The sequence below is a fragment of the Anolis carolinensis genome, chromosome 4 (genome assembly GCF_035594765.1).
Source record: "Anolis carolinensis isolate JA03-04 chromosome 4, rAnoCar3.1.pri, whole genome shotgun sequence".
Taxonomy (NCBI): Eukaryota; Metazoa; Chordata; class Lepidosauria; order Squamata; family Dactyloidae; genus Anolis; species Anolis carolinensis.
The window spans coordinates 87,430,205-87,446,042 of record NC_085844.1 but is presented as its reverse complement, the minus strand read 5'-3'; the positions used below and the strand labels follow the sequence as shown (position 1 = coordinate 87,446,042).

The 15,838-nt window shown below is 35.8% G+C and overlaps 1 protein-coding gene across 1 annotated transcript in view; it reads right to left on the bottom strand.

The window, feature by feature from the left end:
* The window catches only part of cdc73 (cell division cycle 73), a 159,704-nt gene that overhangs the window by 134,963 nt on the left and 8,903 nt on the right, over positions 1–15,838 (bottom strand). Inside the window, exons 6-7 of the mRNA XM_062980754.1 lie at positions 13,471–13,559; positions 12,033–12,249 (exon numbers count right to left, since the gene is read on the bottom strand). Of these exons, the coding sequence (XP_062836824.1) occupies positions 12,033–12,249; positions 13,471–13,559 (306 nt within the window). The remainder of the gene's footprint in view (positions 1–12,032; positions 12,250–13,470; positions 13,560–15,838) is intronic.

The following is a 15,838-nucleotide window of genomic DNA, read 5'->3' as shown; positions in this document are numbered from 1 at the left end:
AGGATCGTATATTTTGGCAAATAAGTAGATTTACGTGAAGACCAAATGACTAGATCGATGATAAATCAGATAGAAAGACAGATAAAAACTGAAGGTGCAGATTACTAAATCAGAAGTTTTATAGTGTATAAAATACTCACCAGTACTGAATCAAAGGCAGCACTCCAAAAATAAATGATTTAGTCATTAAGTGCTATTCACTTATAAAGAGAAATATATCTTCCATTAGCATGCTCGCAATGTCTGCATTTAGTTTCCAATTCTCCCTAGTTATGTTCTTATCCAATGCTACTTGAGAGAGAGGGTCTAATTTTTTGCTAAATAATAGAAATAGAGGAGGAAATTAAAAACTTAAAAATTAATTCATCACCAGGACCCGAAAGGCTTACTACAAATTTCTATAAAATTATTCAAAAGGAAGTTACCCCTAATTTACTAATCTTATATAATAAAATTATGGAAAACAAAGTAACCCCAGAGACATGGAAAAAATCAGAAATTATAACAATTTTGAAAACCAAATAAGGAGGAAATTGACCCTAACTCATATAGGCCTATCACTTTATGTAATGTGGACCATAAAATATTTACAAAAATTATAGCAAATAGATTGAAAGAGATAATGCCCACTCTAATTGAGGAAGATCAGTACGGGTTTATCAAAAAAAAAAAAAAGATTGTTGACCCAATCAGAAATATTATAAATGCAATCGACCACGCAACAAGAGAGAAAACAAAATTACTCTTAATAAAACTAGACGTTTACGAAGCATTTGATACAATAAATCACAAATATCTGGCCAAATTATGTGAGGTGTGTAATTTAGGAAAAAAGATGTGTTGAGTAATTAGAGAATTATACAAAGAAAATCAAGCTGAAGTAATAGTAAACTGATCCAATTCAAGAATTATTGAAATAAAAAGCTAAACCAAACAAGGTTGGCCCCTCTCCCCACTACTTTTCGCCCGAGCAATAGCACCTCAGGCTAACTTAATTAGATCAGACAAAAGTATAAAAGGGTATAAGATAGATGGAGAAGAAATAAAAATTAATTTATATGCAGACAATGCCGTAATCCTAATAGGCACAATGGCGGACCCAGTAAGGGCAGTAACAGAAGTAATTAAACATTTGAAAAAAATTCAGACCTAACTATTAATATTGAAAAATCAGAAATTTTACATAAAAACCTGAACTGGAAGGAGTTAAAAGAAGCCCAATCTACCCTATGGATGACATTAAGGGAAAAGATGTTAAAATACCTGGGCATTTATATACCTAAAAATATAAACAATATAATCCAGATAAATTATAATCAAATATGGAAAAAAGTAAGTAAACAAATTAACAATTGGAAAAATGGAATTAGGACATTACAACAAGGCTGAAGACATACAAAATGATATTACTGAAATTTTTATACTTATTCCAAACTCACCCATTTAGTAGCCCACCTAAAATAATAAATAAATGGGACAATTCAATCAAAAGATGGATAGTAGGTGCCAGGTAAGAATAGAATTGCTAACACAGTATTTTTCACTCCACAAGAAAATGGAGGCTGGGGAACATGTTGCCTACAGAACTACGTTAAAGCCTGCCAACTGGCCAGGTTACTTGAACTGGACGTTGGTAAGCCCAAAAGATGGGTCAGATTAGAGAAACTAATAAATGGATGGGGATACAGATCATGTCTGATAAGGAAAATTGGGAAAAAGACCTAAAAATATTCCTGCCAAGGAGCAGAGTGCCGGGGGGGGGGCATTTTCTTATATGAGCAGAATCCCTAGTCATAAAAACACCAATCCTCCTTCACACACATTTCTGTAAATGGAATGCTGAGCACACACACACACATGCACTTTTCCCATAGCAGGTTCTTTAAATACTAAAATAACTGAAATTGTCAAGTTAAGTAATTTAGATGATAGCATATGGTCTACTGAACTGCACCTTTTAGCTAGGATGGCACGCCTGGAAATGTTCACTTTTCTCATGGCAGGTTCTTTAAATCAGGCAAGAAGAAGTATGTGTATGTATGTGGGGCAGGGAGGACGCAATGCTTACATGGAGTGTTACAGGACGCAATGCTTACATGGAGTAAGATGTCCTTCTGGGCATAATCTCTTGTAAGAGAAGTGTCAATTTCCACTCTCCCCCGTAGGAAACATCCAATATCTCTGCCATAACATGTTTCTACATTGAATCCTTGACCTATCCACAGATCATATGAAAATTTTAGCCCTCATGCCTGCCCTAGACTAATACATGAAGTCAACTTATACGACATAAACGGTAGATGCTAATAATTATAAATGGTACAGTCTGTAATCATATTTGCCAAAATCATCCATTAATACTATGTAACAAGATTTGAAAAAAAAATATATTCCTGGTTTGAAAATGTTATTTCCTGTTTAATTGTGTGGTACTTACTGTACTCTGAAAGTAGTTGTTATAACTTAGAAACTTCATTTTTGTGGCTGCCACAAACCATGTTGAATTGGTTGAGACATTCATTGAAAAACTATAGCAAAATGTGCTGCAGGTTGTTCCAGTTTGATAAACTTTTTCCATGTTTTTGTGATTGAACCAATTAGGAAATGACATTTATAACCCAGGAACAAAAATCATGTTACATAGTGTTATCAAAATAAATGAAAATCAGTCTATGGGTAAAATATAGAACAAATATTTTTTAAAAGTGTTCTAGTTGGCAGAATGAGAAGCGAAATCACGGCATGATCTCTGCACTGTCAGGCAGAATTCTGGAAATTACAGCTATATGGAAGTACCAAGAGTGATCTAAAGGAATATTTGTTTCTTCATGGAAGCAGAGTTTCTGGGCTTCACTTGTACAGGTAGCAGCATGCACAGTGGGATCAAAGTATGGAAAGGTTACCTTTCTTAGAATAACATTTCCACAGTCCTTTTAGACTAAAATCTCCATGAGTTCCACAACTAGTGTGAGCACTGAGCCTGCTGGATATGAGATTCTGGCAGCTGCAGTCCAAGTAGTAAATTTTTGAAGCTTTGAGAAAAGTAATGCATCCTTTGTAGGTTCTTAAAAATGAACTCTTCCTAACATATTTGAGTTTTTCTAATGTTCAGCTGGCATTTGCAAAAGAATGTATTTTTGATAACCCAAACTGTTTGATAAGTTACGAAATCCTATGACCTCCTATGCTATGCAGTAAGCTCACTCCACTAACAGTAAAAAGCAACAGTGGGAATTAAAGTGTCTTCTGTAAACCAGCAAACTATTGAACAAAGAATTTTCACACCAATTTCTGTTCTATTCCCTCTTTCAAACCTCTGTAGAAAAAGTTTAGTTGTCTGGGTGATTAGCCTAAAAGTGTGGAGATACAGGAAGCTGGAAAATCACTTTGAAAGAGTACTGCAAGTAGAGCAACCACCAATTATCTAATCATTGCTAATTGGAGCTAGGAGAGAATCCAAAAAGAAAGAAAGAAAGAAATCAAGGAGGAAAGGGCAATTCACCGAGCAAAGCTGCAACCATCCTTTAATTTTGGTTGCAAACTTTCCAATCACAGTTCAGACCTAAACATTCAGACTCAAGTTTCAAACAGTTATCCTACTAATGAGATTGAAATAAAAAGGAAGACAACCATATAGGGAGAGGCTAGAAAGCCTCCTCCGGCAATCTCTGAAAAAAATCATCTATTTAATCCAAGCATGCTTTGGTTAAGCAAATACTCAATGTCTTTGGTAACCTGACAAAAATCTGTGAAGACAGAAATAATTCTTAAAGAATTCATTGGAGTTTACTACCATTAGGAGCCCCCCAATGGCGCAGCGGATTAAACCGCTGAGCTTCTGAACTTACTGATTGAAAGGTTGGCAATTTGAACCTGGGGAGCGGGGTGAGCTCCCACTATTAGTCCAGCTTCTGCCAACCTAACACTTTGAAAACATGCAAATGTGAGTAGATCAATAGGTAAGGCTCCTGTGGAAAGGTAATGGCGCTCCATGCAGTCATGCCGGCCACATGACCTTGGAGTTGTCTACAGACAACACCACCAATTCAGCTTAGAAATGGAGATGAGCACCAATCCCCAGAGTCGGACATGACTATACTTAATGTCAGGGGAAAACCTTTAACTTTACCTTACTACCATTAAGCATGCATATCCTTGAGGTGCTTGTTTGTTTCTTTCTTAAAAAGGTAGGAATTGCAGTCAGAATTTCACATTTGAAATTTTGACTTTTGCAAATTAGCTTATTCACAGATTTGATCTCTAGTAATCTTGTTTGACTCTATGGTCAATTTCCTCCAGTCACACTGGGGGCCCTAGAAATTACTAGAGAGATGTTATCTTTTTGGAAATATGTAGGTCTACCTATAAGGGAATAAACAAAACTAATCTAGATTGTATAGATTTCCATTGCTTTAAATCCTATTTACCAGTACACTGAACTAGGATACAATTAATCAATGAAACTTACATAAATGTTGATTTACCAAGTTCCCATTGATCCAATACACTTAATCTAGAGGAGTCTAACAATAGGAATTAGGCCATTGTTCAGCAACCATTAAACACTCTTGATCAGAAAATATATGAATTATGTAATGGGAAACTCAATTCAAATCAATTATTTAAATGGGTATTTCTCCTTCTGTGTTCTAAATTGCTTTGATATAAGCATGGCTAATTGATAATGTGGGGCAGCTTTTAAAATTACTGAAATCTGTAGTCTGAATGAACAAACACAAGAGACAGTCCTCTAAATCCATGTTGATTCTCTTGCATGATGTATCAGATTCATTCTTCAGTATGAAATGTAATGGAACAAGACTACCACCTAGTGCTCACAGTGAAAATAGTCAGGGGAAGCAATGGGATTCTTCCTTTCGTATTCTTTCAAGACGTCCCCTGGGCAACGTCCTTGCAGACGGCTAATTCTCCCACTCCAGAAGCAACTCAAGTTGCTCCTGACATGAAAAAAGTGCTTAGAGACAAGATCTATGTAAAGAAAACTTAAAGGCAGCTCAGAGTCTTAAAAGGCAGCCCAGCATCTTTAATGTAAAAATGACCTTCTGAGAATTCAGGTTTCTTGCAGTAACTACTGAAGAAAGTGTTTTCAGAATGAAGTTCTCTGGACAAATAGTTTTACCCCCAGATACTGCAAGAGAAAGTTAAAAGTTCCCAACACTAAAAATATTTCACATTCATTGAAGATCATTTGAGGTGTTTTAGTCTACAAATAAAAGAGCAAAGATTAATATTTAAGGATAAGAATACTGACTGATGGAAGTCATAGTAGTGTTAATACAAAGGCAGCCCTAGCCTCTGCGAACCCAATACTAAAATGTAATATATTTTTCTTTTATTCATTCTGAATAAAATGAATGAAATCATTCTGAATAAAATTCAGAATTACTCATTCTGATTAAAATAAAAGTCAAAAAAACTAGCCGCAACTAAATTCCCTTTTGAAAAGAACCCAGCACAACAAATTAGTAAGCTATTTTTCCTAAGTCAAAAATTACACTATTAACAAGCAATAATGAGCAGAAGTGAGCAAAACAAGTAAAGCAAAAATATCATGTACAAGGAAACAAGAGTAATTAAAAAAAGAACTAAACAACCAGTTCTGACTACAGGTTTCATATAGTACTGCACCCTTTCTCAACCTAGTTTCCTTAAACATTTTTCTCTCAATTCCCATCAATAGAGTGGAATAAAAATGACTACTGGTATCACTGCTGACATATTTGAACATGCCAGTCAATTTTTCAGAGTCCTCTGATGTGGAATCACAAAATCTGACAAGATCACTATGGCCTTTTCTCTAAGATTACTTTAGTTGTCAATTAAATTATTGCAGTGACAATAATGTAATGGCTTTGTCTTGCTTTTGTTGATTACCAAACGGCCTTCGACTCAGTTGAGATAAATGATATCCTTAATGTTCTTGCACATATGTGAACATCATAAAAAGCATCAATACAGGGTGCACAATGGATATAAAACTGTTGTCAGAAGTGTGTCATATCAGAATAAACACAGGAGTGCATCAAGGAGTTACAATATCAACAAAATTATTTGTGGCAACTCTCGAAAGCCTCTTCCAAAAAACTAAATTTAAAGGCCAGATTTCAATTGACAGTGAACAACTTTCTCATCTCCTCTTTGTAGACAATTGTGTCCTTTTCGCCAAAAATCCAGAAGATTTACAACATGATCTCTAACAACTAGCTCGACTCTCAAAATCAGTAGGACTGGAAATGAACTTGAAGAAAACAAAATGGATGAAAAATGAGCAGTGTGCCCTGTTATAAACAGAAATGCAATTGAGGAAGTGACTGAATATGTACACCTTGGACAACAAGTACAGTCAAATAATTTGGCAAATGGCGAATGGGCAAGAAGACACAAGGCTGCTTGGATGGCTTTTAATCGAAACCAGACAGTGCTAACAGGTTATAAGCTGCCAATGAAAGTCAGAGCAAATATCTTTAACAGTACAGTTTTGCCGGCAATGGTACATGCATCTGAAACATGGACAACAACAAAGTTAAGGAGGAAACACTGGCAGTGACTCAGAGAGCAATAAGAGATAAAGTCAGCAATATAGAGGTGTGTCAGAGAACCAAGGTATGTGATGTGGTTAATGAAATCTATGAGGCAAAAACAGATGGGCAGGGCATATAGCACGAACAAAAGACAACTGATGGACATGTTGACTAACCACCTGAATACCAAGAGACCACAAGCGGCACTTGGGCAGACCTCAGGAACAAACCAATGGTTAAGTTATCCAGCCAGAAATGAAAAAGAAAAGCACAGGATCGTATATTTTGGCAAATAAGTAGATTTACGTGAAGACCAAATGACTAGATCGATGATAAATCAGATAGAAAGACAGATAAAAACTGAAGGTGCAGATTACTAAATCAGAAGTTTTATAGTGTATAAAATACTCACCAGTACTGAATCAAAGGCAGCACTCCAAAAATAAATGATTTAGTCATTAAGTGCTATTCACTTATAAAGAGAAATATATCTTCCATTAGCATGCTCGCAATGTCTGCATTTAGTTTCCAATTCTCCCTAGTTATGTTCTTATCCAATGCTACTTGAGAGAGAGGGTCTAATTTTTTGCTAAATAATAGAAATAGAGGAGGAAATTAAAAACTTAAAAATTAATTCATCACCAGGACCCGAAAGGCTTACTACAAATTTCTATAAAATTATTCAAAAGGAAGTTACCCCTAATTTACTAATCTTATATAATAAAATTATGGAAAACAAAGTAACCCCAGAGACATGGAAAAAATCAGAAATTATAACAATTTTGAAAACCAAATAAGGAGGAAATTGACCCTAACTCATATAGGCCTATCACTTTATGTAATGTGGACCATAAAATATTTACAAAAATTATAGCAAATAGATTGAAAGAGATAATGCCCACTCTAATTGAGGAAGATCAGTACGGGTTTATCAAAAAAAAAAAAAAAGATTGTTGACCCAATCAGAAATATTATAAATGCAATCGACCACGCAACAAGAGAGAAAACAAAATTACTCTTAATAAAACTAGACGTTTACGAAGCATTTGATACAATAAATCACAAATATCTGGCCAAATTATGTGAGGTGTGTAATTTAGGAAAAAAGATGTGTTGAGTAATTAGAGAATTATACAAAGAAAATCAAGCTGAAGTAATAGTAAACTGATCCAATTCAAGAATTATTGAAATAAAAAGCTAAACCAAACAAGGTTGGCCCCTCTCCCCACTACTTTTCGCCCGAGCAATAGCACCTCAGGCTAACTTAATTAGATCAGACAAAAGTATAAAAGGGTATAAGATAGATGGAGAAGAAATAAAAATTAATTTATATGCAGACAATGCCGTAATCCTAATAGGCACAATGGCGGACCCAGTAAGGGCAGTAACAGAAGTAATTAAACATTTGAAAAAAATTCAGACCTAACTATTAATATTGAAAAATCAGAAATTTTACATAAAAACCTGAACTGGAAGGAGTTAAAAGAAGCCCAATCTACCCTATGGATGACATTAAGGGAAAAGATGTTAAAATACCTGGGCATTTATATACCTAAAAATATAAACAATATAATCCAGATAAATTATAATCAAATATGGAAAAAAGTAAGTAAACAAATTAACAATTGGAAAAATGGAATTAGGACATTACAACAAGGCTGAAGACATACAAAATGATATTACTGAAATTTTTATACTTATTCCAAACTCACCCATTTAGTAGCCCACCTAAAATAATAAATAAATGGGACAATTCAATCAAAAGATGGATAGTAGGTGCCAGGTAAGAATAGAATTGCTAACACAGTATTTTTCACTCCACAAGAAAATGGAGGCTGGGGAACATGTTGCCTACAGAACTACGTTAAAGCCTGCCAACTGGCCAGGTTACTTGAACTGGACGTTGGTAAGCCCAAAAGATGGGTCAGATTAGAGAAACTAATAAATGGATGGGGATACAGATCATGTCTGATAAGGAAAATTGGGAAAAAGACCTAAAAATATTCCTGCCAAGGAGCAGAGTGCCGGGGGGGGGGGCATTTTCTTATATGAGCAGAATCCCTAGTCATAAAAACACCAATCCTCCTTCACACACATTTCTGTAAATGGAATGCTGAGCACACACACACACATGCACTTTTCCCATAGCAGGTTCTTTAAATACTAAAATAACTGAAATTGTCAAGTTAAGTAATTTAGATGATAGCATATGGTCTACTGAACTGCACCTTTTAGCTAGGATGGCACGCCTGGAAATGTTCACTTTTCTCATGGCAGGTTCTTTAAATCAGGCAAGAAGAAGTATGTGTATGTATGTGGGGCAGGGAGGACGCAATGCTTACATGGAGTGTTACAGGACGCAATGCTTACATGGAGTAAGATGTCCTTCTGGGCATAATCTCTTGTAAGAGAAGTGTCAATTTCCACTCTCCCCCGTAGGAAACATCCAATATCTCTGCCATAACATGTTTCTACATTGAATCCTTGACCTATCCACAGATCATATGAAAATTTTAGCCCTCATGCCTGCCCTAGACTAATACATGAAGTCAACTTATACGACATAAACGGTAGATGCTAATAATTATAAATGGTACAGTCTGTAATCATATTTGCCAAAATCATCCATTAATACTATGTAACAAGATTTGAAAAAAAAATATATTCCTGGTTTGAAAATGTTATTTCCTGTTTAATTGTGTGGTACTTACTGTACTCTGAAAGTAGTTGTTATAACTTAGAAACTTCATTTTTGTGGCTGCCACAAACCATGTTGAATTGGTTGAGACATTCATTGAAAAACTATAGCAAAATGTGCTGCAGGTTGTTCCAGTTTGATAAACTTTTTCCATGTTTTTGTGATTGAACCAATTAGGAAATGACATTTATAACCCAGGAACAAAAATCATGTTACATAGTGTTATCAAAATAAATGAAAATAAGTATATGGGTAAAATATAGAACAAATATTTTTTAAAGTGTTTTAGTTGGCAGAATGAGAAGCGAAATCACAGCATGATCTCTGCACTGTCAGGCAGAATTCTGGAAATTACAGCTATATGGAAGTACCAAGAGTGATCTAAAGGAATATTTGTACCTTCATGGAAGCAGAGTTTCTGGGCTTCACTTGTACAAGTAGCAGAACAGAACTTCTGTGCAACTGACTTATATAACAATAACCTGCCCAAAACAATGGTGGTATAATTGTGGAAAAACCAGAACCCACATGTGGTAGGAATGTGAAAAAAAATCAAAGATTCTATAATATAATTAAGAAGAAAATGGAAGAGATATTGGGGACAAAAATAGATTGGAACAAACACAATTTTTGTTCAAAAAATGGAAGGCAATGGGGAACTTAAAGAATGGGAGGAAATAATAAAATACATGTTAGATGCAATTAAAACCTCAGTTTCCCTAGGTTGGAAAGACCAAAAGAAATGGGATACAAAAACTTGGTATAAATACTTCAAGACTATATTAGTGAAAGGAATAGCTATTATAGGATGGGCCAAACCAAAAAGACCTGGGAGGCAAAATGGAAGGGTATCATTTCCAGAAAAAAGGGGGAAATATAAATATAAAGGAATTAAATAAATAATAAGACCACCCTCATGATTGAGCAACTATAAGTATAGTAAGATTACTAAACTGTTCCCAGGGGAAAGAGGGAAGGACGGAGGGAGAAAGAGGGGAAACAACGTAAAACGGGATACAGGATAATGAGTACTTTTGAGAACCTCAGACAGACGGCTATGTATAAGATTAACAGGATTCTGAGTGATAATAGAATAGCTGGTGAAATCAAGGGAAACAATTACATGCTTGATCAGACTGGGGTATAAATATTCAGTTGTATTCCTGTACCTTCATATTATGTAAGGTGGATATGTATTCATGGATGAGAATGGGGAGTGGCGGGACTGGTGAAAAATACTTGTATTTTGATTGTGGAATATCAAGATCGTGTGTGTGTGTGTGTGTTCTACAATAAAATTTAAAAAAAATACAAAAAAATAGAAAAAAATAGTTTCAAATCCAAATCCTTAAAGCCTCACCATATAAATCTAAAGTTATTTCTCTGAAGTGCACCACATGGGAATTTAAATCAACAACTTTCTAGAAGAACAAAGCACATATGGTTAAATCGTAAAGAGACAGCACATACTATTCACAGGGTTTATCTTTTTTCTGCCAAACCAGATCCTGAATATTTTTAGGCAGCAGAGTCAATGAATATTTCCTAGGTTTTGTAGGTCAAGAAATATTTGTTTTTACCTAATACAGTTGCTATTTGGCACACATTTTCACATGAATTTTCTACTGAAAGGCCTTCATATTGGTATCACAAAATATAATACATTGTATTTGCTACTTCAGTGGATGATTTTGATTGGCATAGGAGTCCCTTCTGCAACAGTGTGGACCAATTTTCACTTTGCTTTCTGCCTAGGTATGTATTACAACTGACTGCTACCAATACAGATTAAAAGGAACAAAGTACACTGAAAATCTTTCCTTTGAGATTTCAAGTCAGAATTCTGCCAAAATGTCCATATTTATTTTAATATCAGAGACAAGTTCCCAAACCCCAGTAGACAGATATAAAAGAAATCATTTAAGATGAAAAAAAGGTAAGGAAGGATACATGTCTTGACTCAAACCCCGAAATTCTGCTTCTAAAAGCACCTTTATGGGTAGACTTTCTATATGATTTTAATATGTAATCTGGAGATTTTGAACAAAGCAGAAATGAAGTATGATGTTGGTTCATCAAATCCTAAACAAATGATTAACACCGACATTACATATAATCTGTAGTAAAAAAGGATAACAGTGGGTCTACTTGAAGCACAGCTGCAAGACTGTAAAAACATGTGCATCTCAAGGGAAGTCCTTTAGTTTCTAAAAACCAACAATCCACTTGAATTAATCTAAATTCCTCTGGGTGGAGTGTGCATTACCTTCTTCAATCACTAAGTCACAAACTCAATAACTAGTAGATAGTTTTGTAATCAAAATAGGTCTCAGAAGTCAAAGAAAGTTACACTTCTAACGCATGTAATCATGTCTCGGGGATACATTCTGACAGAAGAAATATAAAATGTCCAACTTTAAGAATTGTGTAACTTTGCTGGAAAGCTTTGGTGCATCAAATTAAGGACTATTCCAATCTGTATGAAGCTGGAAGACACCATAACAGTCACAACAGCTGGAAGACACCAACCCCTACTAGGATTAGAAACATAATTGTCACTAAAGTACACTGAACAATAAACAACATGCGAGTGAACACTGAAAGTGTCAGACTGTAATCCTGTGTGCATTTATGTGACATAGGCTGTAATGGGGCTTACTTTCTTGTATACAAATGTGGAATTGGTCTATTGTATATTCCAAGGTTAGCACAGTACACATGAAAGCACTTTTCTTCTCAAGCTCTAAAATGTATTACTAGTTGGACAGAAATGTGGTAAAACAAGCTCTTACTTTGCCGGTACTTTGCAAGATGGTAGTTCTTGTTCTCCACACCCTTTCTCTGCTGACAATATCTCTTGTTACATCAACCTCTGCATCAACAAAACTTCGCTGTTTAAGAGCAGTTATGTCATCATCCAAATCAGTCTTAATCGTAGACCTTTTCTTGGCCATGATTTTGGCTTTGATTGCAGCAATCTTTTCCACAGACATAGCTTCAGATAAGGATCTAAAATAAGATATCAGAATATTTGTCAGTCACAAACTTATCATTTAGTTATGTAAGTATAACCCAGTTAACGAAGCAAATTGATTCCCAAGTATTGCTTCTCTAACAGAAAATTTGGTACCAGAGGAAGAAACAACATGGAAAGAACAGGGATAGATTCTACAAAAAGAGCAGCTGAACATGTTTCACCAAACTTTTTATTCAAAACTAAACACATCCACATATAAAAGAAGCCACCATACCAAGTGCATCTTGCATTTTGAGCTTTTAAAGATCCTCTGAGGGCCCTTCCAAATAGACCCTATATCCCAGGATCTGATTCCAGGTTTTCTGTTTATCCCAGATTATCTGGCAGTGCAGACTCATATAATCCAGTTTAAAGCAGAAAACTTGGAACCAGATTCTGGGATATAGGACCTGTCTGGAAGGGCTCTGAGTCCTTTTCCAAACTTCAACCAAGGATGACTTTTTTCTTTCACCAGATTTCACTTTTTATTACTTCTATTTTGGTAGCCAGACTGCTATATGTCTGCTTTTTTAACAAGCAGTGGATATATAGTGAAGTGGATTTATCAGTTCTTTGTACTCCTCAGAGGGAAGATCTATTTAACATGTGTAGAATCCCATTATTTTCCAGCTTATGCTTTATTCAATGTTTACTGCAAAAAAGGTAGTCCCAACAACAAAATCAATTTTCCCGCCCTCCTTCACAATCCTGCCAGTGTTGACGTTGCTTAAAAAATGTTCCAGGAGATTACTTGGTCAGCAGTAAAACCTTTACAAAAAAGAACAGAGCACAAATATGAGGCTTCATGAATTCGATTGATATGTAATCCTCAGAGGAGGACATTGTAGCATTCCCAATAGCTGCAGGGTGCTTGTGCTCATTGCCAAAGCATTAGTTACACATTTCCCCTTATAATGCACAGCAAATTGATCTGCCCACTCTTCTAGGGTGCAGATTGTCCTTCCCTCTGCACAAAACTTTCCAAGTAAAGTTTGGTCAAAATATAGGGTTGCTATTATCTCCATTTTCAGATATCCATGGGTAGTCTTGCAAAGTATTATGCTATATTTTTTTTATAAAAAATACAAAGTACAGTATTACACATTTTTTCAAGTGGCTCTCAGATTTTTGTAATTCCTTCTTTCAGAAGCAATTATGTCAAAAGCAGTTTTATATTCTTATATTAGCAATATCAGAAATAATGCAAGACTTGCCTGATTTGTTCTGTCTGCACAATGCCTTCCTTGTGCCCTTCCAAACGGGCTGCAAGCCGCTCTTTGTCAAGCCGCACACACTCTTCATCCTAGTAAGAACAGAAATGTTTACCGTGTTTCCCCGAAAATAAGACAGTCTTATATTAATTTTTGCTCCCAAAGATGTGCTAGGTCTTATTTCCAGAGGATGTCTTATTTTTCCATGAAGAAGAATTCACATTTATTGTTTAACAAAAAAATGAACATTTATTATATACTGTACAGTAGTTGTCATCACAAATCAGCATAACCAGACAAACTGTGAATCCTATCAAGAATTTCTTGTTACTACCATTATTTCCATGTACAACTGGTATGTACATTTACCAATCCTGCATGCTGTGGTGTTCTATTTGGCAGACGCTGGGCATGCTTCCAAACAAATACTTTGCTAGGTCTTACTTTCGGGGGAGGCCTTATATTTAGCAGTTCAGCAAAACTTCTACTAGGTCTTATTTTTCAGGGATGTCTTATTTTCGGGGAAACAGGGTAGAAGACTGAGACCTACAGTAGCAGAGGTAACCAGCGTATGAACAGAATTCCTTTGATCCCTCCAATGATGCAACTGACTGTTACATGTTGTGTGGCTAGAAATTGTACTGGATTCCTTCCTTGCACACCAGCACAACAATACTTGTACCAGCAAAATGCCACCACTGGATACTGGCCTACCTGTTTTCCAGGACGATTCTTTATACACCAGTGATTCTACATTGTTTAAACAATAGCCTTCACATGTGTGCAAGCTGTCAGTAGGTTGTACCTCTATGTTTTCTTCACATTCATGTTTAATATTACAATGAAGTTACAATAAAGCAATTTGACCATCTTCAATTTAGCGTCCAGTGTTTGGAAAGCTCTTTGCCAATTATGATGACATAATACATCATTCACGTCTGACATTTCAAAGACTCTTGGGGAAAAGTCATCCATTACGTATTTCAAAGATCATCAAGAAAGATCCAAAAAAATTACAAGCTGGCTGCAAAAAGCTCAAGGAGGTCCTGAAATATGGTTTCCCCTTACTTGATGAACATCACCCTTGGCCAATGCTGCATAGCAATTACTTCCAAGAAAATTCCAAAAACCAATTTTTTCCTAAATATGGCACAAAGCAGCCCATCCAAAAAGAATGAGACTAACATAGTTTCATCACTTTAGCCTGGATGATAATTCGGATTTTATATACTGTGAATTACAGCCATTAACTCAAAGACTAGAGACAACGGCATAGTGCCTAGATGGGCTATATCAGGGGCATCACATTCATTTTAATTGAGGGTCACAACAGCTTTGTGGTTGCCTTCAAAGGGTCATTGAATCCATGAATGGAGAATTCATGGATATAGAGAGCCAACTAAAATTTTTTACATAGTGGTCAGTGCTTTTAGCTCAATTTGTGTTCCCAGTTGCTACTGAACAACAACTTCCATCACTTTTAATTATCAACCATGAGGACTAGAGATGATGAGAATTGCAACCAAACAGCCCTTGTAGCTCTGAGGTTGGGGAAAGGTTAAAGGACATTTTAAAGTCAGACATCATATCCACAAGCCTTGTATCTAAATTTAAACCCCACTTGCCTGACTAAACAGAACAAACTGCAGCTTTCCATATGTTAATGCATCACAACTCCCATCAGCTCTAGTCATGAAGTCTAGTGATGAGAAATACGGGAATTGTAGCCTAGCATCTGGAGGGTCACATAAATGGATGGCCGGATTCAGCCATAAGCCTCGAATTTTGACACGTGGGCTATAAGGCCATACTTGGTGTGGAGACAAGCTGGCCATCAAAGGTAGAGGCAACTACACTGACTTTGTCACCCATTGTCTTCCCTTGCAATATCCTAAAGTCATATCAGCAACACATTACATGCATCTGGTATAATATTCACAATTTAAGAGCAAAATAAACTCATTACTTTTGCTTCCATCACAAACGAAAGTGCAATCAATTCCCTTATCACTCATATGCCTTCTTGAGCACAGCCAGGATTATCATTTACACTTAAGGAAAAATGTGTTTCCTTCATAGAATAAAGTTCTGAACAGTAAAGGCAAATGCGCTAGCATCCTGCCTTTCTGCTAATTTCAACATGGGCTCCTGAGCATGTGCAAAACAGTTATGAATATTTTGGACAAGCTTCGTCTTGAGGTATGGCTGATTCTAGAGCAGGATACTGCTTTATTTTTTCAAGTGCCTTAGCCTCCACTGGGGAAAGGAATCTGATACACAATGCCATTAAGTAATGATATAAAGCATTATGAAAAACATAGGTTGTAAAATATTAGAAGCAAATAAACTCAATTATCTTCCACCCACAAAA